General features: G+C 66.4%; 2 protein-coding genes across 4 annotated transcripts in view; one reads left to right on the top strand and one right to left on the bottom strand.

Annotated features, from left to right (window-relative positions):
* Positions 1-17: 17 nt before the first annotated feature.
* CTU2 (cytosolic thiouridylase subunit 2) lies at positions 18-7,733 on the top strand. Of its 3 annotated transcripts, XM_027076401.2 has the most exons (15): positions 18-192; positions 803-886; positions 3,189-3,267; positions 3,443-3,502; positions 4,549-4,609; positions 5,114-5,223; positions 5,347-5,642; positions 5,711-5,846; positions 6,003-6,134; positions 6,604-6,695; positions 6,800-6,894; positions 6,978-7,113; positions 7,238-7,304; positions 7,402-7,460; positions 7,601-7,733. In XM_027076401.2, exons 1-15 carry the CDS (start codon positions 128-130, stop codon positions 7,707-7,709), a joined length of 1,581 nt encoding a protein of 526 aa, XP_026932202.1. In that variant the 5' UTR covers positions 18-127; the 3' UTR covers positions 7,710-7,733. The 3 variants fall into 3 exon arrangements, with proteins under 3 accessions (XP_026932202.1, XP_053065918.1, XP_026932203.2); XM_053209943.1 differs by lacking the exon at positions 18-192 and having other exon boundaries at positions 6,800-6,864; XM_027076402.2 differs by lacking the exons at positions 18-192; positions 803-886; positions 3,189-3,267; positions 3,443-3,502 and having other exon boundaries at positions 4,605-4,739.
* PIEZO1 (piezo type mechanosensitive ion channel component 1) overlaps positions 7,702-22,931 on the bottom strand; it is a 54,333-nt gene continuing 39,103 nt past the window's right edge. The window contains exons 17-51 of the mRNA XM_027075801.2: positions 22,557-22,663; positions 22,295-22,455; positions 21,975-22,151; positions 21,609-21,734; positions 21,247-21,447; positions 20,607-20,811; positions 18,210-18,314; positions 17,502-17,655; positions 17,037-17,280; positions 16,849-16,945; positions 16,576-16,747; positions 16,068-16,157; positions 15,899-15,993; positions 15,563-15,634; positions 14,991-15,091; positions 14,383-14,479; positions 14,247-14,303; positions 13,980-14,152; positions 13,789-13,895; positions 13,430-13,621; positions 13,088-13,346; positions 12,828-13,016; positions 12,319-12,692; positions 12,040-12,240; positions 11,805-11,952; positions 11,498-11,712; positions 11,247-11,405; positions 11,021-11,168; positions 9,449-9,637; positions 9,219-9,311; positions 8,961-9,133; positions 8,765-8,887; positions 8,558-8,637; positions 8,277-8,466; positions 7,702-8,195 (exon numbers count right to left, since the gene is read on the bottom strand). Coding sequence (XP_026931602.2) covers positions 7,946-8,195; positions 8,277-8,466; positions 8,558-8,637; positions 8,765-8,887; positions 8,961-9,133; positions 9,219-9,311; positions 9,449-9,637; positions 11,021-11,168; positions 11,247-11,405; positions 11,498-11,712; positions 11,805-11,952; positions 12,040-12,240; positions 12,319-12,692; positions 12,828-13,016; positions 13,088-13,346; positions 13,430-13,621; positions 13,789-13,895; positions 13,980-14,152; positions 14,247-14,303; positions 14,383-14,479; positions 14,991-15,091; positions 15,563-15,634; positions 15,899-15,993; positions 16,068-16,157; positions 16,576-16,747; positions 16,849-16,945; positions 17,037-17,280; positions 17,502-17,655; positions 18,210-18,314; positions 20,607-20,811; positions 21,247-21,447; positions 21,609-21,734; positions 21,975-22,151; positions 22,295-22,455; positions 22,557-22,663 — 5,524 coding nt within the window. The 3' untranslated portion in view covers positions 7,702-7,945. The remainder of the gene's footprint in view (positions 8,196-8,276; positions 8,467-8,557; positions 8,638-8,764; positions 8,888-8,960; positions 9,134-9,218; positions 9,312-9,448; positions 9,638-11,020; positions 11,169-11,246; positions 11,406-11,497; positions 11,713-11,804; positions 11,953-12,039; positions 12,241-12,318; positions 12,693-12,827; positions 13,017-13,087; positions 13,347-13,429; positions 13,622-13,788; positions 13,896-13,979; positions 14,153-14,246; positions 14,304-14,382; positions 14,480-14,990; positions 15,092-15,562; positions 15,635-15,898; positions 15,994-16,067; positions 16,158-16,575; positions 16,748-16,848; positions 16,946-17,036; positions 17,281-17,501; positions 17,656-18,209; positions 18,315-20,606; positions 20,812-21,246; positions 21,448-21,608; positions 21,735-21,974; positions 22,152-22,294; positions 22,456-22,556; positions 22,664-22,931) is intronic.

The following is a 22,931-nucleotide window of genomic DNA, read 5'->3' as shown; positions in this document are numbered from 1 at the left end:
GTGCTGGCGCCGTCAGCGCGCGCTCCGCCCCCAGCCGGCCGAGCGCAGTCCGGAGGGCGTCCCGGTGACGTCATCAGGACGCGTCTCCTCGTCGCCGCCGCTTACTACGGTGGGACTCAGCGCCGCCATGTGCCAGGTTGGCGAGGACTACGGGGACCCGGCGCCCGAGGGACTGCCGCCGCCGCGGCCTGGGTGAGAGCCGGGCGTCCGCACCGGCCCCTCTCTTTCCCGGCGCCGTCTGCCCGGGGAGCTGCGCTCCGGGAAGCCAGGAGACGGCCGGGGGCCCGGAAGCCCTGGCGTCCCAAGCGGGGGCTGCACCTCGTTCCGCGGCACCCGGGGAGTGCCCGTGTAGCTGGCGGTGAACACCCCAGGAGGGGGCTCCCTCTGCCCCCTGGCACTTGTAATTCTGGCCGCCAGTGCGGACGGCTCCAGCGCTGACCGAACTTTCCGTAGTCGAAGAGGAGGTCGGCCTCCCTGTCGCTTCCACGCACTGGTTCCACTTCTCCCCTCCAGATCCACACGGGGCAAGCGGTGGTGTGTCATGCCTGCCTTGGCGAGATTGACAGGTGGCCTTTATGTGCTTTCCTGAGCTGGCTTTAGCAGACTAAGATACCCTCCACGGCCGTCGTCTTTTTTCATACTGGTAGTTAGGGTAAGGCACAAGCCTTGGCTGGTGTGTGTACAGCTGCCCTCAAGAACTCCTCATACGCCAGGTTGGGGTGAGAAAACGGGCCGCCGCCTCCCCAGAGTCTGCCCGGAGGGAGGTCTGCAACCTGTGTTCTTGCCTCCTTCTTCCCCCAAGCCTTCGAAGCCGTGAGCTGAAGTGTGTGAAGTGCAAGGAAGGCGTACCCGTTGTGGTGATCCGAGCCGGAGACGCCTTCTGCAGGTGAGGCGTGGAGGTGGGTGGGAGGCAGACACGGGGTGACTCGGCAGCCAGGATTGTCCCCATCTCTGTGTCTTGACCTCTTGCTTTAAAGAGCATGTAATCACCTTACTTGTACTTCTAACATCGCTCCCGGTGACTCTGGTGAGTGGGGGTGGGGGTATTGGTTTGCTGCACGGGCACCCCATAATTCTCCCATTATCCAGCTCTGGATTCAGTGGCAGGAAGGTATCTGATGGCTCTTAAGGGGACAGTTGGCAGTGAGGATGAGGTGAGTTACAGTCAGGATGAGCATCTCGGGGCAGATTAGAGCATCCTGGGATCTTGGCCAGCTGCTCTGAGGGCCACTTACTTTACTTGTGTGGGATGGAGGGAGGTTTGCAGCTTTCTTCAAGCTCTGAGGTGGGGGGGGGGGGGGGCGGGACTTTGGAGGGGAGCAGAGGAGGCTGATTCCCAGAGGACCTTGTTATGAACATGCTCTGTTTTCTCTGAGGCCGTCTTGTGGCCCCTGACTTGTCAGCAGTGAATCAGAGCTCCTCCAACACCTGTTTGCTTCCCCTGGGTTCACAGCGCCATGAGGGCAGGACCAGGCTCCTGGTTTATCTGTGTTAATTGCTGCGGACGTTTCGTGCTTTGGGTGGGAGACGAACCTTTGTTGAACGAGTGACCAGCTCATGTTTTTAAAATTAGTCTCCAAGAGTCTTAGACTCTACTTTCCAGAATGTTCCAAAAGGGAAACTGAAGGGACTGAGCTTTTTGTTTCTTTTTTTCCCTAAAACTTTCTCCTCCCCAGCCATCTTTTGGGAACCCAGTGGACTTGGTGTGTGCCACTAGAATATACATTTTAAGCAAAGAAGGCAAGCTTTAATCACTTAGAACATCAAAAAGTGACGATTGTTCCAGGGCACCTGGGTGGCTGTCGGTTAAGCATTCAACTTCAGCTCAGGTCATGATCTTACGGTTTGTGAGTTTGAGCCTCACATCGGGCTCTGTGCTGTCAGCACAGAGCCTGCTTCAGATCCTCCGTCCCCCCTCTCTCTCTGCCCCTCCCCTGCTTGTTCTGTTCCTCTCTGTCAGATAAATTCTTAAAAGAAAAAATATTAAGAAGTGATGATTGTTCTAAACAGAGAAGAGGCCACAGCAGCTCCTTCTGGGCTGAGAGCTCCCCCCTGCCTGTGGGCAGCGACAGGGTTCTCTTTGTGCCCCGTGAAGTGGGGAGTGAGTCAAGCATCTGTTGGTTTCAGGAGTCTGCCACGCCTGACTTTCTTGGGAGTCACTGCCCATGGCTGGTCACCTAGGGTCCCAACATTTTATTAAACACTGAGTTGAGTTACAAAGGACCCGGGGTCACCCCTCCTTGTGGTGTCTGTTCAGCGGTGGGGGTGGGGATTGCTGTAGACACTGATGTGTCTTAATGGGAAAAAGAAAGTAGATTTAGGGGTGCAGCCCCAGGTGTGGGGCAGTTGTAACGGAGCCACCTTGCTCCCTCTTTTCAGGGTGCTGTCTTTGACCCTGACTCCCTGCTGGGCTTGCCAGGGAGCTTTCAAATGCAGGTGCCTGGGCCTCACTCTGGCACATTCTGCTGTATTTGGCCTGAGTGATTCTAACCTGTGGCCAAGGCTGAGCACTTCTGACCTAGTGAACATGAGAACCAGCTGGGAGGTTTATCATCAACACAGATTCCCAAGGCCTGTGGTTCTGAGCGCTTTGATTCTGTAGGTTTGAAGAAGCAGCCAGGACTGTGCGTTTGGCACGAGCTTCCCGGCATTTCTGGTCCAGATGGGATCAGCTCATTGGGCCAGTGTGGAGCTTTGGGACGCCCTCACCCCACAGCCTGTTCAGGGCTCCCCCTTCACCCAGAGGGATAGTACTTCTCCCCATGGGGGTCCCGGAAGGGACCTTCAACTCTGCTTAGGGGAGGGTCGGGCTGGCCTTGCCCTGCACTTTCCTGTGTCCGTCTGTTCTGCCAGCCGGGCCCTCCTGAGCGTTTGGGGGTGCGGGTGGCACCGGGGCTGCGAGCCCCCCAGGCATCAGTTCACACGAGTAAGGGTAGCTGGGGACCAAGGGAGGCCTCCCTTGCAGTGTGGGGCTGATCGCGGGGCAGACCCAGTTGGCGAGAACCCCGTAAGCTTGGCTTCCCTTGGCAGTTGCTGGGCAGAGCCTTGGTCAAGATGCTTCCGGTCAAAGCCGGAAGTTGGTAAAAGAAGGGGAACGCCAGGCAGAGTCTCGGGCCGCCTCCCCGTCTGGGCAAGGAGGTGGGCCGCCCGGGCAGCGCCCCTGCAGCTGCTGCTTGCTTGTGTTGCAGGGACTGCTTCAGGGCGTTTTACGTCCACAAGTTCAGAGCCGTGCTGGGGAAGAATCGGCTCATCTTTCCAGGAGAGAAGGTAGCGTGTGGGGTGACCCCTCTGTGGGGTCCCCAGTTGGAAAGCCCAGCCCCCCCGGGCCCTGGCTCTCAATCCCTGTGTCCCTTCCCACTGTCGTGCACGGGTGGTGGGGGGGACGGTGGACACGCTCCTGTTGGAGATGCGGTGCCCTCCAGCGACGTTCCTTTTCCCTTAGGTGCTCCTGGCATGGTCTGGGGGGCCTTCATCCAGCTCCATGGTCTGGCAGGTCCTTGAGGTACATCCCTCCAGCATCTTCCAGGGGCCTTGCTGCTGCCCAGCCAAGCTCCAGGGTCGGGGGCCCTGCCCTGAGGGGCTCTTGCCTGGAGCTTGTGGGAGCAGCCCGCCAGCAGCCGGGACAACCGGAGGGTTCCTCGATGTGTGTACAAGAGGTGCACGTGCTGGGGCTGCGTCTGGAGTGACCCAGCTCTGCCTCAGTTTAGTACTTTGCTGACCGTGTAGAGTCATTATCACCAGAACGGTGTCGCGGCACGGTGGAGCATCGCTTGGGGTGTTGTCAGGTCATGGGCTTCCCCCCGGTCCTGGGTGGAGGACGAGACTGTGACATAGGAGCAGGTGCCTTGGGGAACCCAAAAGGGGTCCGGCCTGGCTGGGGATGGGCAGCCTCCTTGCGAAGTTTAAGGAGAGACCCGAGTGAGCAGCGGGGCCCCCCGGTGGCTAAGTCGGGTGGGGAGCCAGAGTGAGGAAGGTGCTCTGGGTGCAGAGCTGGGCTCCAGGCAGTCGGCGGCCTGCGCAGAATGCTGGCCGCCTTGGGGGTCTTGACCCGGGGCTGGGACACACAGACCCTGGGCGTTCCCCTTGAGAGGCGCAGATTAGAGGGGCTGCGGCCATGGGGGCGGTCTGTCCTGGGGTCCCCGGTGTGGTGCATCTGGTTGGTGCTCCACTCTCGCGTCACGGCCCACTGAACCTGGCCTTTTGTCTGGCACGTGGTGGCCCCCTTCCCTCTGACTGGTAGTGCCTGGATTTTCTGCTGTTCCGTCGCACTCTCGGTGGCCAGAGGTGCTTGGGTAGGCCGCTTCTCGGGACGTAGCCAGGAGGGAGGGACTGACTCGTGAGGAGCAGGTCATGCGGGGGCAGTGAGATACGCATGCATGGCCTCCCTGTGGGGCCTGACAGCACCTCCTCTGAATGGCCTGTCCACCCCAGGTGGGGGTCAGCACCACTTCCCAGGGGGCCTCAGTCGAGGTAGAGAATGGTCTGTGCCGGGAAACTGTCCTGTGTTTTCTAACTGGGGGGCTGAGCTCCTGTCCCTTTTCTTTCCAGGGCCTGAGTCGAGATTCTGCCAAACGACTGCGTTTCGTGCCGGGGGTCATCTACGTGGATGGTGCGTGTGGCCACCCTCACCCCTACCCCGCTGCTCAGGATGAGCCCCACTCAGACAGCGGGTGCTGTGACCTTAGCAAGGCCCTGCTGGGGGCAGTTTTTGGAGACACCACGCGTGTCCGGCAAGAAAGGCACGGTTGTTGTCTTACCACGATCAGCTTTATCAGAGTCAGGCCGGAAGGGCCCCAAGTGAGACGGAGGGGCCCCGAGAGGGATGGGCAAGTTCGCTTCCCCAGGGCCCAGTCGCTAACCTGCCCCCCACCTTGCTCCCTTGAGATAGGCTCCCAGGTGGATCTCTGGCACTGTGGTTAGTCAGGCCTCCCCTCCCCACACCTCCCTGTGCCATGACCGTGAACCCACTGCCCGCTCTGAAATGCTCCCCCAGGAGAACAGGTTAGCTGTTGTTCCTGCAGAAAAGCCACGTAGGATGTCTCACACGGCATTGGCCCCGTCCTGTCTCCGGCTCTTCTATAGCCGTGACTCCTTCCCGCCTGCCGTTTTTCAGAGGGAGCGGCTTGTGGGCAGAGCCCGGAGGACAGAGCAAAAACTGTGGCTGAAATGAAGCTGATCCTGCAGACCCTCGGCTTCCCGTGGCACTTTGTCGCCTTGGAGGAGGTGGGCGGGCCTGTGTCTGATAAGGCCCCTGGAGGGTGGGCTCCTGGGGTGTATGCGAGGGGCCTGTTGAGTCGCGGCACGCAGAGGTGGGCTGGGCCTTACGCTGTCCCCCTGCCCCGGAAGGTGTTCGGTCTGTCACCGTCGGTGCTGCGCTGCTCTGCCCAGGAGCCAGTGGGGGCCGTGGGGACCTACAAGGTGGCTGTGGATAGTTTCCTCCAGCAGCAGCACACGCTAGGGACCGAGAGGGCAGGGGGCAGCCCCAGCCCCGCCCAGGGAGAGGAATGGCTGAGCCCGCCTGGCACCCAGGAGTCCCAGGACCCAGCGGGGCCACCGCCAGCCGCCCAGACCGAGGCTCTGTCCCGACTGTTTGGCTCCGTGAAGACGCTGACGGCCAAAGAAGAGTTTCTGCACACCCTGCGGTAAGCCCCCCGCCCTCCCGGGGTCTTGGCCTGGCTTCACCTGGACCCTGAAACCCTGTGCTCTCCAGGACGCATCTGATCCTGCACGTGGCCCGGACCCATGGCTACTCCAAGGTGATGACAGGAGACAGCTGTACCCGCTTGGCTATCAAGCTCATGACCAGCCTGGCACTGGGCAGAGGGGCCTTTCTCGCCTGGGACACGGTACGCGGGTGCAGGCCTTTCAGGGACCCTGTTGACCCCTGTCACTTGGAAGTAGTGTTGAGAGTCAGCCCCGGGGTCTCCCTCGCGGAGCAGGGAAGGAGGGACTGCGAGCCCGTCTGGTGGGGGTGGTGAGGGACGTGCCCCCGCCCCCCGCAGGGCTTCTCAGATGAGCGTCACGGTGACGTGGTGGTGGTGCGGCCCATGCGCGACCACACGCTGAAGGAGGTCGCTTTCTACAATCGCCTGTTTGCTGTGCCCTCCGTCTTCACCCCCGCCATCGATACCAAGGTGAGCTGCAGGACCTGGGCGGGCCCCCGCCCTTCGGCATGGGGTCAGAGGTCGCCGGCACCCCTTGGTGACCTGAGCCGTGTCCACACTGGCTCTCAGACCTCAGTGTTAACAGCGGCGTGCCCGGCATTCTGGGAGCAGACGCAGGGCACTCCCCCGCAGTGCAGAGGTGGGCTGCTGTCCTCCAGGAAGAGGGGGTGTGCCGGGGGGCGGTGGGGTGGCTGGCCCCCAGGTGCCTGCATCTCCGGGAAGGGCTCTCAGGTGTAGGACGGGCAGGACGGATCTTGGAGAAATCTGACGGCACGATCTGTGAAAGCCACTGCGTTCAGCAACCGGGACGCTTCAGAAGCGGGTGCTCCGGCCAACTCCAGCCCTGACGTGGTGCTCGTGGGGGCTGCCAGCATGAAGCTGTGGCCCCTCGGCCCGGCCTGGGGTGCCACTCCTGCGGCCCTCATCTGATTCCCCTTAGGCCCCCGAAAAGGCCAGCGTCCACCGCCTGATGGAGGGCTTCCTGCTCCGGCTGCAAGCCCAGTTCCCGTCTACCGTCAGCACCGTGTACAGGTGTGTGTGCGCGCGCGTGTGCACGAACACCCGTGCCAGGGTCAGGTTGTGGGAGCGGAGCCCCAGCCTGACGATGCCTTGCGCCCTGTCTGCCACACCCTCAGGACGAGTGAGAAGCTGGTCAAGGCCCCCCGCGACGGCTGTGCCGCCGGCCCCCGCTGCCTGCTCTGTATGTGCACGCTGGACGTCGACGCTGCTGGTCTGTGTGGAGGGGGAGGGGCCCCGGCAAGTGGGAGGCGGGGTCCGGTCCCCAGAGGATCCTCAGCTTTTCTCTGCCTGCAGATAGTGCCACGGCTTTTGGGGCCCAGACCTCCGGTTTCTCCCAGACGCAGCCCCCCACCCCGCGGGCTGGGGCTGGAGCACCCACAGAAGCGGGCGGTGCCCAGGACCGCTGCCGGGGGGCTGGGCCCTGCGGGAGGTAAGGCCCGCCCCGTCCTGCCCCCACGGCCGGCCCCACGGCCGGCCCCACGCAGCTGTCCAGGGCGGGGGATGGCACTTCCAGGGCCCAGGCTAGGTGGTCACGTACAGCTCTGCTCCTGCAGGGAGGACTCCCGAGCCCAAGTCATCGAGCAGCTGTGCTATGGCTGCCGTGCGAACATGAAGGATGTGGTGAGTGGTTCCCGCCCACGGGTGGGGACAGGAGAGGTCCACCCCCGGGGCTCTGTGCCTCACGGCCCCTCACCCACGGCGGTGCTCTTTGTCGCAGCCCTCCTTGGACCTCCTGCCACCCTACATCTTGGCCGAGGCCCAGCTCCGCAGCCAAAGGTACCAGCTAGCCACCCAGCTGGGGGAGCCCCCTTTGTGTGTGTGTGTGTGTGTGTGTGTGTGTGTGTTGGGGGGGGCGGGGAGGGTCCTTCTGGGCCTCTGCACCTGGCGGCAGGTTCCCAGCGTGTGGCTTCCCCCAGGGCCTCGCAGGAGATCCAGGAGTATCTGGTGGAGAACGGTGCTGAGGAGATGCAAACCGCCGAGAGCCGAGCCTGGGGCCACCAAGAGTCGGGGGCGCGGATCGCATAAATAAAAATACTTTTAATTAGAAAACCCTACAGTACTCGTGGGGAGGGGAAGGCTGGACGCCCCAGCCCCAGCCCAGCGTGCCAGCCGCGTGGGGCCCTCGGGGACGAGGAGGTGCCCTGAGCCGGGCGGGGGAGGGGCCACAGCTTCCTTCCTTCCTTCCTTCGTTCCGGCAGCAGCATCGGGGCCCGGCGGTCTGCCGGGTGGCTCCTTCCTGCCTGGGTGCGGGGCCCTGGCTCCTACTCCTTCTCGCGGGTCCACTTGATCATGGTCTCGGGCGAGCGGTACAGGAAGATGAGCTTGGCGTAGAGCTCCTCCTCCAGCTCCAGCTCGCGCGTCTCCCGCACCAGGAAGATGTCCTGGCAGAGCTTGAGGATGCGGTCCACGCAGGGCAGCTCCTCAAACATGATGGAGTGGGAGATCTCGCTGAAGAAGCCACGCACGAACTTGCCGATGACCAGCACGATGGACACGTAGAGCCCCATGATCCTGCCAGGCGGGGGCGGGGTGAGTCCTGGGCCGCGGAGGCTGCAACCGCCGCCCGTCCGCCTTCGCGCGCAGCACACTCACCCGTAGCCGGCCAGGAAGCCGAGGCTGGGCGGGCTGACCTTGTCGCTGAAGATGACCATGGGGAGCAGGTTGCATTCGGCCTGGCAGTCCTGCAGCTCGATGACCCACCACTCCAGGAAGCCGGCAGCCCCCGAGCCCACGCGCTCCCTCCGCAGCTGGATGCGCACTCCGAGGTAGTCGGCCTCCTCGTCTGGGGCAGAGCCAGGGTCCGTCAGGGCCCCCACCCTTGCCCGGGGTGGCGCCAACCCCCCACTCGCATGCACTCGCTGTCACACACTCACTGGGCTGCAGCTGCTTCACGGGGTTGGCCTCGGGCCCGTTGGGAGCACGGATGTACTTGGGGAAGAGATTGGGGATGACCCTGCAGGGAGAAGGGGGGGGGGGCGAGTCAGGCCCAGCGCCCCCCGGTGCCCCCTCCCCCACTCACACCGACTGGTCCCAGGTGCCCTCTGGCAGGCCCCGCCCCCCCAGTGCTCTCCCCCACTCACACCGACTGGTCCGAGGTGCCCTCCAGCAGGCTGGCCAGCTGCCTCCGCTCGCTGCTATTGGCAGCCAGGTCCAGGGTGTGCTTCTCGTTGGTGTATTCCACGGTGCCGCCCTTGGCCAGGTCCCTACGGGCCAGGACACAGCGTGACCCACGGCGGGCCACACCCCACCCGGGTCCTGCCCCAGCCCGGGCCGCACCTCTGGAAATTCCAGGTGAAGCGCAGGGTGATGTCGGCGGTGCCGTTGTACAGCTCCCGCTTCATCTGGGCCCGGCTGGGCGGGCTGATGCGCCACAGCGCCCCGGAGCTGCCCTCGATCTGCGCCGTGACGATGTCCTCGGGGCTGTACTGGCTGATGAACTGCATGGCCAGCTGGGCCCGGGGCGGCACTTGAGCGAGCGGCGGCCCCCTCCACCCCGCCCCCCGCCCCCGCAGGTGCAGCCCGGGGCCCACTCACAGGGTTCGGGTCGAAGTGTCTGGACAGCTCCTCATAGGCCTGTTGCGTGAAGGGCACGATGGACGGCTGCTGCGCGCTCATGGTGAACAAGGGCTGCGGTGAGGGGACGGCGTGACGCTGCAGGGAGCCCCTCGGCCCCTGGCTGCCAGCGCCGCGTGGAACTCTAAAGACGAGTGACGTGGGACTGGCCCACCGTCCTGCTCCCCGGCTGGGACAGACCGGTGGCTCACCTCGTAGCCACCCAGCTTGAGGGTGACGGTGACGTCGATCGGCTGGTTGACGACGCCGACCACGGAGCGCACCAGGGACATAAAGAGCAGAGGGAACCAGATGATGGCCACGAGGAACAGGATGATGAGCCCGCCCATGCCGTACTTGACCACCTTCTTCTTCTTCTGCCCCTTGGGCTGCGGGTATTTCTGGGGGGGCAGGGTGTGGGTCAGGGCCTCAGCTCTGCTCGCCCCCCGCCCCGTCCCGGACCCCCACCCCCTGCTGCTCCGGGGGCCGTCCTCACGCGGCCACAGCCTGGAACAGCACTTAGCGTGGCCTCTGCGTGCACAGACACCGGCCAAGTACAGCCGAGAACCCAGAAACAGACCCTCGCGCCGAGCGAGGAAAGGATAGGCTCGTCAACGGTTGTGCTGGGACAAATGGACACCGACACGCCAGAGAGATGGGACGGTCAGTAAAACTCCCAGGGGCAAAGTTTCATTCCTCAGGATCTGGTGAGAGATTCTCGGACCTCACACGAGCACGATCACCAGCAGAAAACTGGACGTCAGAGAAAGACTCCTGTGTTTCAGGGGAGGGGGAGAGACCATGGAGAGAGAGCCCGCAGAACGGGAGGCTTCGGGGCAAATCCTGCCTGAGAGGGGCTATAGCGTCCAGAAAAGAAGTTCTTGTAAGTCAACGATAAGACGACAGACAACCCAGGGACGCAAGGGGCAAAGCAGACGACCAACAGGCACGGGAGAAGAGTGTCACCGCCACGAGCCATCAGGGCCACCAGAACCAAGACTGCACTGAGGCAGTCACCTCTCAGTCACAAGTGCTGGCGAGGACGTGGGGAGACCGGCAGCCCCCACGCCGCAGTGGGGGGGAGTGGGGCGGCCGAGGGGCTGAGGCATCCACAGCAACACTCGCTGCTATCAACAAAACGGAAGCCCAGCCTCCTTCACAGTTTGGAATGGTGGTGTAAGAAAGGTGGCTCAGTCACGTGATAAAAAGCTGCTCGGCCATGAAAACCCCAAGTCCTGACACAGGCCACGCGGACGGCGCTTTGAACCCCCTAGAACGAAAGAAGCCAGACCCGGGCTATGGGGCACGTGACTGCATGTGCACGAACCTTCTGGAACAGGCAAATCCCTGCAGCGAGGGGTTCTTGCTGGAGCCCTGGGCCGGGGTTAGACCCGAGGGGACAGTGGCACAGCTCTGTGACCGTGCTATGCATCGCTGAATTGTACGGGTGGATGGGGCAGGTTCTGCGCCCACCGTCCCCCAGTAAAGCTGCTAACGGGACCTCGGCTGATACTTGGTGCCCACCCCATCTCCCAGCCCTCGCGCCCAAGACCAGAGGCCAGGCTTCTGGGTATTTGCTCAGACCTTGGTCAGCTGCCTGTTCCCAACAGGGTCAAGTTCACCGTTCCCTCTAAGAGGCACCTTCTGGCCTCATGTGGTCGTGGGTTGGCAGCCCCCAGGTGAGGGGTGGGGGGGACCACCAGCACCACCTGGTTGTCGTGTGGCCCATCTGCCCCAGTGGGGAGTGACCAGTGTCCCTCACTACCCGCCTTAGGCCCGGGCACCTTCTCGGTCTCTCGGCTGCACTTGATGATGAAGATGTTGGCGTAGATGTCCTCCACACACATCCAGCTGGAGAGGGACAGCGTGGTGTCCGTCCACACCCAGTCCATCACGGCCCGCAGCTCCACCAGGAACGGCACGAGCCGGAAACTGCCGAGGGCGGGCACCATCAGGACAGCCCGCGGGAGACCGCCCCACTCCCGGCGCCCCGCACCCGCCCACACTCACCCCTGGAAGAGGAAGAGGTTGAGGTGGTTGTACTTCTTGGTGAGGAAGTTGCCCAGGATGCGGGTGGGGTAGCCGCAGCGGATCTGGTAGGCGGACAGGGCGAAGTAGACGCACTTGACGAAGTACCACAGCTGGGCCACTGCGTTCTGGCTGAACATCCTGCAGGGGCGGGAAGGCCAGGTCAGGGCGCCCTGCCTGAAGCCGGAGCCCCAAGGTCTCCGGGCCCAGCGCCGGCCCGGCCAGACACCCACCTCTCGGTGACCGCGGGCAGAATGAGGAACATCCAGAGGTGGATGGCCAGCACCAGGACCACCTGGAAGGCCAGCTTGCCCAGCACAGTCTTGCGGAGGTAGAGGGCGCGGTCGATGACCATGGTGCTGAACTGGATGAGCAGCATGACCAGGAAGGCCTCAGGCACCTGGTCGTCTGACAGTGAGGACGTGATGTCTGTGGCTGCCGAGTGTTTCTGTGCCAGGAGAGCAGAGGTCAGGGGGTGGCGGGGGGAAGGGGGTGGTGGCGGGGGGGGGGGGGGGGGAGGGGGTGTTGGGCTCTGCTCACCCCAAAGGCCCAGAAGCCAAAGATGATGATGATGAAGTCAACGACGTCGGCCAGGAACATGAGGGCGTAGACGTCGGTGGCCGCGCGGTACTGGGTGTGCAGGATGTCGTGGAAAAAGCAGTGCAGGGGCCGGTACACGCTCTGGGCCCTGCAGGCGGCGGTGGGCTCAGTGCGCCGGGGCCCCCAGCTGCGCCTTCCCACCCGCCCTGGCCCGGGGGCTGCCACGGTCACTCACAGGGCCAGGCAGCAGCTCTGCAGTCGGAGCCCCAGGGCTCTCGCCCTTTCCCGGGGGCGACTCCACCTCTCGCTCCCCGGGGCCGCCGCCACGACGCCTTCTGTGGGAGCAGCCACTGCTGACGGGAGCCCCGGGGGCTCCAGGCCCAGCTCTGACTCCCGGCCACCCCGAGACCACCCCCCAGGGGGCTGGATCACCCCACTTTACGGACCAGCAGGCTGAGATGAACACAGAGACGTCCCCAGGTCGCTGGCAGTGGGCCAGCCGGGGCTGCGTCACCTGCCACGTGGGGCAGGCCGGGAACGCGGCGGGGGCCGCGGCTCCAGGTGGGAACCCGCTGGGCCACAGTGGCCGTGGAGGGACAGGGCCGTCGTACCAATGGCTGTGGGCTCCACAGGCTCTGTGCTCTCCCTTCTCCTCTTCCTGAAACGCAGGCTGATCGGCTTTGGGTCTCGGGGCTTGGGCTCCACGGGAGGCTCTGGGGGCCCATGCCCTGCTTCCGCCTGCATGTGGTACTGGGTGAGGGCCCCAGCCACCCCTGGTTCTCCCTGGGGTCCTGGTGACGTCGGCTCCTCCTCAACCCCCTTCTTCCCAGTGCCGCGCTCGTGGTCCTTGGAGAGTTGGTCCCCTTCATGGTCCCAGAGGCCGTAGCACTGCAGGGGGGTGGGGGCGGAGAGAGGTGAGATGGCTGGCGTGGCCGTACCCCGGGACCCGCAACATCCAGGCTTGCCTCCCGGCAGGTGGGGTGTGTGCCGGGAGGTGCCCGCCTGCCGTCCCCGGCGACGCACCAGCAGCTGGGAGCGGTGGAAGAACAGGGCCATGAGCTGTACTAGGTCGTACTTGACGTAGCCGTCGGTCTTCTCCAGGCCCAGGATCCGTGGCGGGAAGTACGGCTTGTTCTCGTAGCGCCGGAGCACCGCGTGGGTGTTCCAGGGGAAGAAGCCAAACTGGAACAGGTACTTGGTGACCACGGTCACCTGCAGGGGAGGAGGCTCAGCATGGCACGGCCAGAACTCCCTCTCCCCCGCCCCCCTGGGCCACGGCCCACCTCGGTGAAGACGATGGCCGTCATCCAGAAGCGCTTGCTGGGCCTCGGGATGGACAGCATGGCCCACAGGAAGACGAGCACGGGCAGCACCAGGGAGGTGGCCGAGGCGGTGACCATGTGGTTGAGGATGATGACGAAATAGCAGAGCAGCTCCGAGTGGGCGGCCACGCACTGGTAGGCGGCCTGCAGCAGCCGCAGCGCCCGGCCCTGCCTCGCTTCGAACTGCTGGGCCTCCTCCAGCTCCTGGATGTGCAGGTGCCTGCGGGGAGCCGCGCCCAGGCCCTCTCGCACCAGCGCCCGCCGCCCCCCCAGCCCCCCGCACCGGCCACCCTGGGCACCGACCTGTTGAGGAGCAGCTCGCTGGCGGTGCGGGTCCGGGTGGAAGCACCGGCGGGAAGCTCCCGGGAGCTGTGCAGGGAAGCCCCGGGCTCGGCGGTCGCGTCCTCGCCGCTGCTGCGGGCGTTGCACCCCGTGCTCAGGGGGCCGCCGGTGGCCTCCGTGGCGGCGCTCAGTGGCTCCTGGGCCCCCGGCCCACTACGGGAGGCGAGGGCGGTCACAGGGAGGCAGCCCGCCCTCTGCTCTGCCCGGGCTCTGGGGCCGGCAGGCCGCACGCCTCCTGGTCCGTGCGCCCACAGCGGGGCGGCTCTGCCCGAGTCCGCCGGGTCCCGGCCGCCTCCTGAGCCCCGCCAGCCCACACCCACCTTGCCGCCGCACCGGGTGCGTCTCGGGCCCCCGAGGAGCCTGGTGGTGCGGCCTCCGCACCCCTGGCATAGAGCTGGTCCAGCAGGCCCCGGTGTACCTCTTGGCCCTGCGGGGCAGCGAGAGGCTCAGGGTGGCAGTTCCCCAGCGAGGGGCCGGCCCGGGGCTCGGGGGTGTGGGCGCGCACGCTCACCCTGAGCAGCGCCTGCGTGTACAGGTAGCGCTCGGCGCGCAACACGTCACTCATGGCGCGGTGGTGCCGCGTGAAGGTGCGCAGCCAGTCCGTCAGCCCGTCCACCAGCGCCTGCCCCAGCACCCACAGAAACTGCACGGCGCTCAGCACCCGCTGCATCACGTGGCTGTGGCCTGCAGCGGGGGCAGGGGAGAGGGGCGCTGCAGAGGCTGCCGGTGGGAGGCCCCCGGCCCCCCGCCCCCCCGGTCTCTGGGCGCGCCCACGCACCAGCCGCCTCTTGGTCTGGGCCCTCCACCGGCTCCGCCTCCGCGCCCAGGCCGCCTCCTGGGCACAGGGGTGTGTGCTGGTCAGCGCCTTGCGGCCCCGTGGCGCCCGGCGCCCGCCCCGCGCGCCCCAGACTCACCTGCGGGCGGCTGCCCTGCCTGTTCCTGCCTCGCCTGCTCCTCCCGCTGCCTCCTCAGCACCGTCTGCGCGTTGGTCACCCATGCCTGGTACGCCAGCTGTGGGCCGGGTCCTCAGGGTCAGCACCCCGCCTCCCGGGACGTCGGGTCCCGCTCAGCCCACCTCAGAGCTCCCGGGGAGCTTGGGACCAGGCCGGGCTGGGGGCCTTCAGCTAGCTCCCTGCTTCAGGGGGGGTGGGAAGCGGGTCCCGTGGGGCTGTGCCGTGGGGGCAGGGCACGTGGCCACACCCTGCACACGTGGTTGGCATTCGGTGCCAGGGCCACTTCCTGCAAACTGAGGACCCAGGGGTAGGCGAGGGACCCCACCGTTTTCCAGCAAACACGCACACCCCTTCTCAAGTCCTGGACGCTCAGCGGCGACGTCAGGAGACCGTGGACGGAGGCCCACCGAGCCACCGCCTGTGACCTGTGCGCCCCGCGGCCTGCGTGTGCCTGTGACCTGTGGGCTCTGGAGGTCTGAAAGGATCTGGGCAGGCTGGCTAAAGAGGGTCTCTCCTCCCCCCGCGCCCCACGAACAGGGGAAGGCAGGCAGGCGACCCTCCCACCTCACCTGGAAAGCGCTCTGTGCCGAAGGCCTGGGGTCCTCGGGAGGGGTCTCCTCCTCCTCCTCACTGTCAGACTCGAACAGGAAGTAGTCCCCCGAGTGGATAACTGCAGGCAGGTGGGGCTGAGAACTGTCCTCCCCGACAGGGGCTCGGGCTCCACACCCCCCTCCCCAAGACTCAAGTCCTCTTTAGTGTCAGAAGGGTCCAGGAATGTGCCGGGCCGTGGCACCCAGCATGGCTTCCCTCGGCCTCCCACCATCCCGGGGGACAGCCACGGGAGCTGGAGGCTGGGGCCAGGCCAGAGCAGTGACGGGACACAGACGGGACAGGAAGAACACGAGGGTGGGCGTCAGCATGAACACTCAGACTCGTGAGAGTCTGAGCGACAGGGGAGCACAAAGCCTGCGTGGGGACCTGGCTGAACCGAGGCCCAGCCTGTTATTACTGCGTGGCGGGGTGGGGCCGGAGGGCCGGCTGACAGGGCACATGGGGAAAGGCCAGGGCGCATGGCCACAGGTGGGCGCACAGCAGCTGAGAGAGGAGGGGCCCGGGCACAGTGGGCCCAAGGAGGTGGTACCTGTGGCGTGGTCCAGCCAGGGCCGCCACCACTGCCTCCGTGGCGGGGACGAGCCCCGTGGACTGCCAGGCCCTGTGGAGGGGCGAGGCGAGCGTGAGCTGGTGGGGCGAGGCGCGGGGAGGGCGTGGGCAGCGCCCCCGACAGAGGGGGCCTCGCGGTGCCGTGGGGAGCAGAGGACAGTCCACGAGTGCAGGTGGACGGTGGCAGGCTGGCCCGCAGCCCACAGGGACACGGTGAGCACGTGGCACAGGACAGATGGGCGCACATGGCACAAACCAGACAGGAGCGGGCGCCAGTGGCACGGACGCCGGGGCCCTGCGAGCCCCTCACACTCACCCGGCTCCTGGGGGGGGCCCTGGGGCTCCTGGGGGCGGCTGCGGCCAGCCCGGCTCTGCCTGTGCTTCTCCTGTTTGGCGCGGATGCGCTCCATCCTGGGGGGCAGGGACGGCTCTGAGCACCGAGCTGGGTGGGAGAGCCCGGGGCCCCCCACCCAGACGGCACCTACTGTCTCTTCAGCTGGGCCAGGGACTTCTCCTCCGCCTTGCGATGGAGCTCGATGCTCTTGAGGTTGGCCGCGTTGTACAGCGCGAAGCCCCTGCGGGGAGGCGGTGTCACCCTGGCACCCCAGGGGCACGGCTCCCCGACCTGTGGCCTGAGCCCAGCCTCCACCCAGGTCCCTCCAGCTCCACAGCCCCCCTTGTCCCCTTGTAGTGAGCTGGGATGAGGGAGAGGGCCCCCTCCTGCTGCCTCCTGACTCTCGGCGGGGGGGGGGGGAACAAGCCACCCAAGAGGTGTCCGTGGGGGACAGGAGATGCCCGGCTCGACAGCCCAGGCAGGGAGGCCACCCAGCAGCCGTGCGCCCTCGGGCCAGCGTGGGGGCAAAAACGGGCCGAACTGCCGGCCAGGGGCAGAGCTGGGGTGGGTCAGGCCCTCGGAAGTCGCCCGAGTGACACGTTAACGTGGCGGGGCGGGGCGGTGCCGCGCAACCCGGGGGGCCCGAGGTGGGGCCTGACCTGGAGGCCTGCAAGGCGGTGGCCTGGAGCTCCGCACTGACGTGCAGGAAGTAGCGGCTGAGGAACACGCGGCGCTGGAGCAGCAGGAACAGGAAGCACACGCTGTCCCAGAGCACACCGGCCTCCTCCACGGGCAGCAGGCAGTCCCGGTCCCGGCTCAGCATCTCCTTGGCTGCGGTGCGCGGCAGGGTCAGGGTCAGGGTCAGGGGGCGGAACCCCGGAAGCGGTGCGTGTCTCCGAGCCCCGCCCACAGCACGTCCCCCGCTCACTCACGGTCATAGTAGCCTTTGACGGTGCACACGAGGCTGAAGAGCTGGATGACCCAGCAGAAGCTGCTCTGCATTTGCTCCACGAACACGCAGGACAGGAGCTGGGGCAGGAAGGGGGGTCAGGGTCAGCCTGGGCCCGGGGGGGGGGGGGGGGGGGGGGGCGGGGGGCGGGGCCAGGCCGGCCGGGCGCACCGAAAGCATGTTCTTGGAGATGATGACGGTGACGTTGTACAGAATGAGGCAGTCCCACAGCAGGAGGCGGGCACGCGTGTGCTTCTGCAACAGGCTGGTGCCGAAGAGCAGCAGGTAGAAGCAGGCCAGCAGGTAGCCCAGCCCGAAGATACTGATGCGGGTGGCTCCCGTGATGAACACCACCACCAGCACCAGCCAGAAGAGGTAGCGGAAGACGGCCACCTTCAGCATGTCGAGGTAGGACCTGCCAGACGGGGCGTCACTGCGGGGCCTGGGCGGCCCCACCTCCTCCCGGCAGCCTCGGCCCAGGGGAGCCGGTGAAGCGCGCCCCCGCTGCCAGGTCGGCGCCCGCCCCTCAGCCCGGCAGAGGGGATCCCGCCGCCAGCACCCGCCAGGCCTGCAGGCGCGCTGCCCGTGCGGCCCCGGCCCCAAGCGGGCCGCGGGCCGGCCGTGCCCGGGACGCACCTGCAGTAAATGAAGTTGGGCACGGGGTCGGGCTCGCCCTGCGGCACCTCCAGGCGGTCAGTGTTGGTGCCAGCCACGTGCTGCCACTCTTCCGTGCGCTCGGCTACGAACACCTGCCACTGCTGGGAGGCGCACAGCAGCAGAAGGAAGTCACCTGCGGGCACACGGGAGTCGGCCGCTGCGCCGCGCCTCGGGGGGCCGCCAGCTGTGCGGGGCGTGGCCCGCCCGGCACCGGTCCCGTACTCGAGGCCGCAGAGGAGCGCCAGTGTGCTCCTGCGGGGGCCGCACCGGGCCGAGGGCCACAGCCGAGCGTGGGCAGCGGGGGACAGGCCCGCGTGTAGCTGTGCCTCACGCACGTCAGGAAGTGTGGCCGATGTGCACCCAGCCACACACCACGTAGGCGTCAGGAGGCACGCCCGCGTCTGTCCCTCCGTCCACCTGTGTCCCACCTGCCTCCACCCCCGCACCCACGCCTGCACGCACACGGCGAGCAGAGGCAAGTGTGCGTGGCTGCGTGTGCACACGGAGTCGGGCCTGGGGAAGTGGGCGCCCCTGTGGGGACAGGTCCCTCTGGGGAACCACGGGACTGGCCGCCGGTGAGGCCCGGACACGGTGTCCCACGCTGGCAGAGGCGGGCCTACGCCTGAGCGCCGCCTGTCCCCCAGGCAAAACCTCCCCGCCCTCTGGGGCCCGGCCGCAGGCGCTCACTGATGAGGTTGGTGGAGTTGGGGGTTCTGAAGAAGTCGGGCAGGTACAGCCACTTGATGAGCGCGGAGTTCATGGGGATGGCCTGGCTCCACCGCCACGGGTAGTCTGTGGGCGCAGGGTGCACATCAGGACCCCAGTGTCCAGTCCCTGCCCACAGGCCTCATCCCTGCACCTGCCCACGTGTTCACACGGTCTCTTGGAGTCTCGGGAGCGAGATTCCAGCGTGTTCCTACCTATGCATTTCTCAGGCACAGACGGGCCCGGGCCCAGAGGAAGAAGTGAACCCCAGCCTGGGAGTAACGGGCCTGCAGGGGCGGCGGACCCAGAGGACCCAGAGCGAGGCTCCCACACACACCTATCAGAACGGCCCAGACAAACTCAGCGACGACAGCCGTCCCGCGTGCGTCACCGGCGGGAACGAACACCGGAACCACACTGTGCGGTCAATTCCGCGAAGTGAGAACTATGCCCAGACACAGCCCTGCACCCCGACGCTCCTGGCCCCGCTACTCCAGAGAGCCCCACGTGAGAAACCAGCTGCCTTCCAGGGGCCGGAGGGGAGATGGGCTCGTGCAGGGCACGGCCAGTCCTCAGCGGGCAGAGAGGACCAGGAAGCACCACACCCAGCACGTTCGCCAAGCAAAACAAGCCAGCCCCCGGCGACATGGGGTGTGGTCCTAGTTCAGCATTGGGACGGACATCGGGACTGCAAAGGGCCCGCAGGACCGCAGGGTGGAGAAGCCTGGGGGGGCGCCGGGAGAGCACTCTATGGGGTGGGGACTCTGGGGGCGGGAACAGCTAGGGTGGGGAGAGGATGGGGGGGAACAGGGAGAGGACGCTGGGGGCGGGGACTCCCAGGGCAAATGCGGTGCCCACATGGACCAGCGAGAAGAGGACGCCAGGCCTCGAGTGGAACCAAAAACAGCAGCATCCAGAGCCCATAAGGATATAAATTCGCAACTCAACAAATGAGCGGGACAGAAATCTTTACGGAAGATGCCCACCCATAACTCTGAGACACAGAAAGCCACCACTAGAAAACCGAGAGAAATTCCCGCAGCGGGACCCACCGCGGAGGCTGCAGTTAGCCAGAAAGGTCCAGGAGAAACAGGCCGTGTGCCGAGTCTCGGGGGAGACACCCCACAGCCAGCCCTGCACCCGAGTGACAGAATGGCACCGGACAGGAGACACTGGCCCCGTGTGAGGCACAGAGACCCACACGTCCCAGCCGCCAGAGGGCCCTGTCACCCGGTCTCACAAGGACAGCAGACTACCCACAGGGTCACAGCCCAGCACCCCTCAAAAGTTCCAAGGTGCTGAAAGGCGAAGACGCGGGGAGCTGCCCGGCACCGACACACGGGCGCACGCACGGGGCCGCGGCCAGAGCCGCACCAGCGCGCACACCTGAGCTCCCGCACTGGGTTGCGTCAGGCTCACGTCAGGGAGCTACTTTTGCAAGTCTGCGTCCAAAGTCAGAAGCCAGCACACAAAACAGGCGACAAGGCGGAGACGAGGACGGCGAGAACCTGGAATGCGTTTGGTAACGCGCCCTGTGGTTGGTTTCCAAGACATTCTGGAAAAGCCAGAGTCAGGAGCGGTCAGGTCGGTGGTGGCCGCGCAGGGCAAGGATTTGGCCCACGGCCTTCCCCCACCGTCACCACCCACACAACCATGGCTCAAGCCTCAGAGCGGCTTCAGGGGCTCCGGGGGCCAACTGGGAGCCGCCGTGGCGGTGGAAGACGTCCCGGGGCCCACGGTCGGCCTAGGAACACGTGAGAGAAAGCCACGTGACCAGCGCGCCAGGATCAAGGGACAACATCGGTCCTACGGGTCCCGCCCGCGGCGCACTCCGGAGCAGGCGGACGCGACACCACGTGGGCCGCAGACACGGAAGGGCCACGTGGACAAGTGCACTCCCAGGACAGGACACAGCCACACCTGCCAAAGCAGGAACCGCCCGACAAACGCGGCTTCGGCCCACCGGCCCCCCCTCCCGAAACCTCGCCCAGACCAGAGGGCGCGAGAGCAGAGCGCAGCCGAGGGCAGACGCAGGGTCCTGTATCGGACCCAAAAGCCACCAGGGCCACCCCCGGAGGATGAGGCCAAAGCCAGGCTTGTGCGGGAGGGACTGTGGAGCGTGGCCCCTGCCCCAGGTTGCGGGGTCTGGCTGCTCCCTGCTCTCTACCTCCACCTTTTCTGATCGTTCCAAATTTTTCAAAATAGAATGTTGGGGAAAGAAAGGGAATGGATGCAAAGCATCGAGAGGGTGGCCAGCGCCCCACCCCCCCAGGGATGCTGCAGCCATCAGGGTCCGAGGAAGGGGGCAGGGGAGGCCCTGAGCAGGGCGGGGGGGGGGGGGGAAGCACCCTCACAGCTTGCCCACGGCCGCCGGCTCACCAAGGCACAGGGCCGGGGGGATGCCCAGGCACAGCAGGTACTGGTACAGGAAGAACAACGCCAGGAACAGACAGTAGTTGGGCCAGAGGCGGGCGATGGCTCCGCGGTGCCGGCGGGTAAGAATGGCCACCAGCCAGCAGCCGTGCAGGATGACCATGAAATTCATGCGCTGCCCAATCACGTTCACGGCCATCAGGAAGCAGATCTGGGGGCGGCGGGGACGGGGTGCACAGTGAGCTGCTGGGGGGACCTCCTGGGTCCTACCTCCAGCCGGGAAGGCTCAGAGCACAGTGGGGGCAGCGGCCCAAGTTCACCACGGCCCACACTGCTGTCGTGGAGGCAGGGAGAGCTGGACACGTGTCCGCCGTGGTGGGGGGGCGGGGGGGCAGGCGGGAACCACATCTCAGGAGGTTCCAAGGCTCAGTGGAGACTCTGACCCAGTCTCCAGTCAGGGTCCAGCCCCCGAGCTTACTCTCCCAGGACACGCCGACTGAGCCCGGGGGTCCGGCCCTCAGAGGTGTGTGCTCTGTGCCCCCCCGGGTGGCCCACAAGGGCCAGCAAGTTGCAGAGGCCCCGTGGAGAGGGACGCAGACCCTCAGCCCTGCCCAGGTAAGGGGTGAGGGCTGACGCCGGGCCTCACCTCCAGCCCAAATTTGTAGAAAAAGAAGTTGACAAAGTACTTGAAGCAGCTGAGAAGATCCTGGTCCAGCCGCTGGCGGGTGCCGTCGGCACAGACGGCCTGGGCAGGCAGCGGGGCCGGCTGGTGCTGCCGACGGTGGTGCTCCTGGCGCCGGTAAACAATGGCCTCGAACACCAGCAGCAGTAGGACCAGCAGGTGGTTCTGGGGAGGGGGACACGGTCAGGCCGCACCCCCCGCCCCGCGGCCCCCGGCCCCGCACTCACCTGGGGAGGGGGACACGGGCAGGCCACACCCCCCGCCCCGCGGCCCCCCGTCCCGCACTCACCTGGGGCAGGCCGCACCCCCCGCGGCCCCGCACTCACCTGGATGTAGCCCAGGTTCGGGAAGCCCTTCCGGACCCCAAACCAGTTGGCAGGGTCGACGGGTCCCCGGTACAGCAGGGACTGCTTGATCTCCGTTTTCTGCAGGTTGGTGCTGTTGAGGAGGGGCTGGGGGAGGGGAGAATCAGCACCTGTTCCCACCTGGGAGCTGACACCCACCCCAGGGACCCCCCCCCCCCCCGCCCCAGCCACAATTCCGGACGGGGCCAGACCACACCGTCCCAGGACGCGTGTGGCCTTCAGCTCTGACCGACCTCAGTGGGGACGGGGACGGGGCGTCTGGGGACGAGGAGGGGAACAGAGAGGAGGCCTGGCGGGCTCCCCCACGCGGCCCAGCCACCCACACACCTCGGTGCAGTTGCTGGAGTATTCGTGCGGGCTGACGACCTTCAGCTGATACAGCATCTTGCACACGATGATGATACAGGTCCACACGGTGGACAGGCAGGAAGCCATGGGCCGGAAGCGGGGGTAGGGCAGGGCGAAGGCCCACAGCACGACCAGAAGCAGGTTCATCACCGACACCTGGAAGGCAGGGGGGTGGGGGGCTGGGGCGGGCGGGCGGATGGAGCGGCACCTCCCCAGGGGCCCTGCGGTCTGCCACCCAAGGGTCCCGGCCTCTAGGGGACCCCACTGCAGAAAAAGGAGACGCCCCATCCCTCCCTTACCTCCTTCAGGGCCACCCACACAGTGTACAGGGCCACCAGCTTGAGGACGTGCAGCTCCAGCAGGCGTCGCACCAACACCTGCACGCGGGTGAGGACCTCGGAGAAGCGGTCAGCCAGGTCCAGCAGCCGCTCGGCCACCAGGCCCCACTTGCTGGTGGCGGCTGTGGGAGAGGGGCCGTGAGGGCTCGGGGACCAGGGTCCCCGGGCCTGGGGCTCGCAGGGGTCTGGGTGAAGGGACCCCACGCCTGCCGGTCTGACTCACCTTCGGGGACCTGCACGGCCTGCTGGGGGCCGGCCCCGCTCAGTCCCTCCTCCCTGGCCACCTCCTCCTCCTCCTGCAGCAGCGGGGTCCCGCTGACCGCGTCCTGCCTAGGGTGGGCCCCAAGGCATCACTCCGCGCCCCAGACCCCGGGGCACTCCCTCCCCGGGGCGGACAAAGGCCTCCCCTGGGGCCCGGCCGATGTGCTACCCCCGTGACCCGAAGGCCGGAGGAACACCCGGTACCGCGGGCCCGCCGTGTCCGAGGGGGCTGCCGAGGCCATCGCCCTGCTCCGGGCCCTCCCGTCCGAACCCAGCAGCCTCCGTCCCTTCCCGGGGGATGAGGCCCTTCCCTGTACGGGTGTGTATGTGTGGGGGG

The sequence above is a fragment of the Acinonyx jubatus genome, chromosome E2, assembly GCF_027475565.1.
Source record: "Acinonyx jubatus isolate Ajub_Pintada_27869175 chromosome E2, VMU_Ajub_asm_v1.0, whole genome shotgun sequence".
Taxonomy (NCBI): Eukaryota; Metazoa; Chordata; class Mammalia; order Carnivora; family Felidae; genus Acinonyx; species Acinonyx jubatus.
Note: the sequence above shows the minus strand (reverse complement) of the source record. Positions and strands in the feature narration are given on the sequence as shown.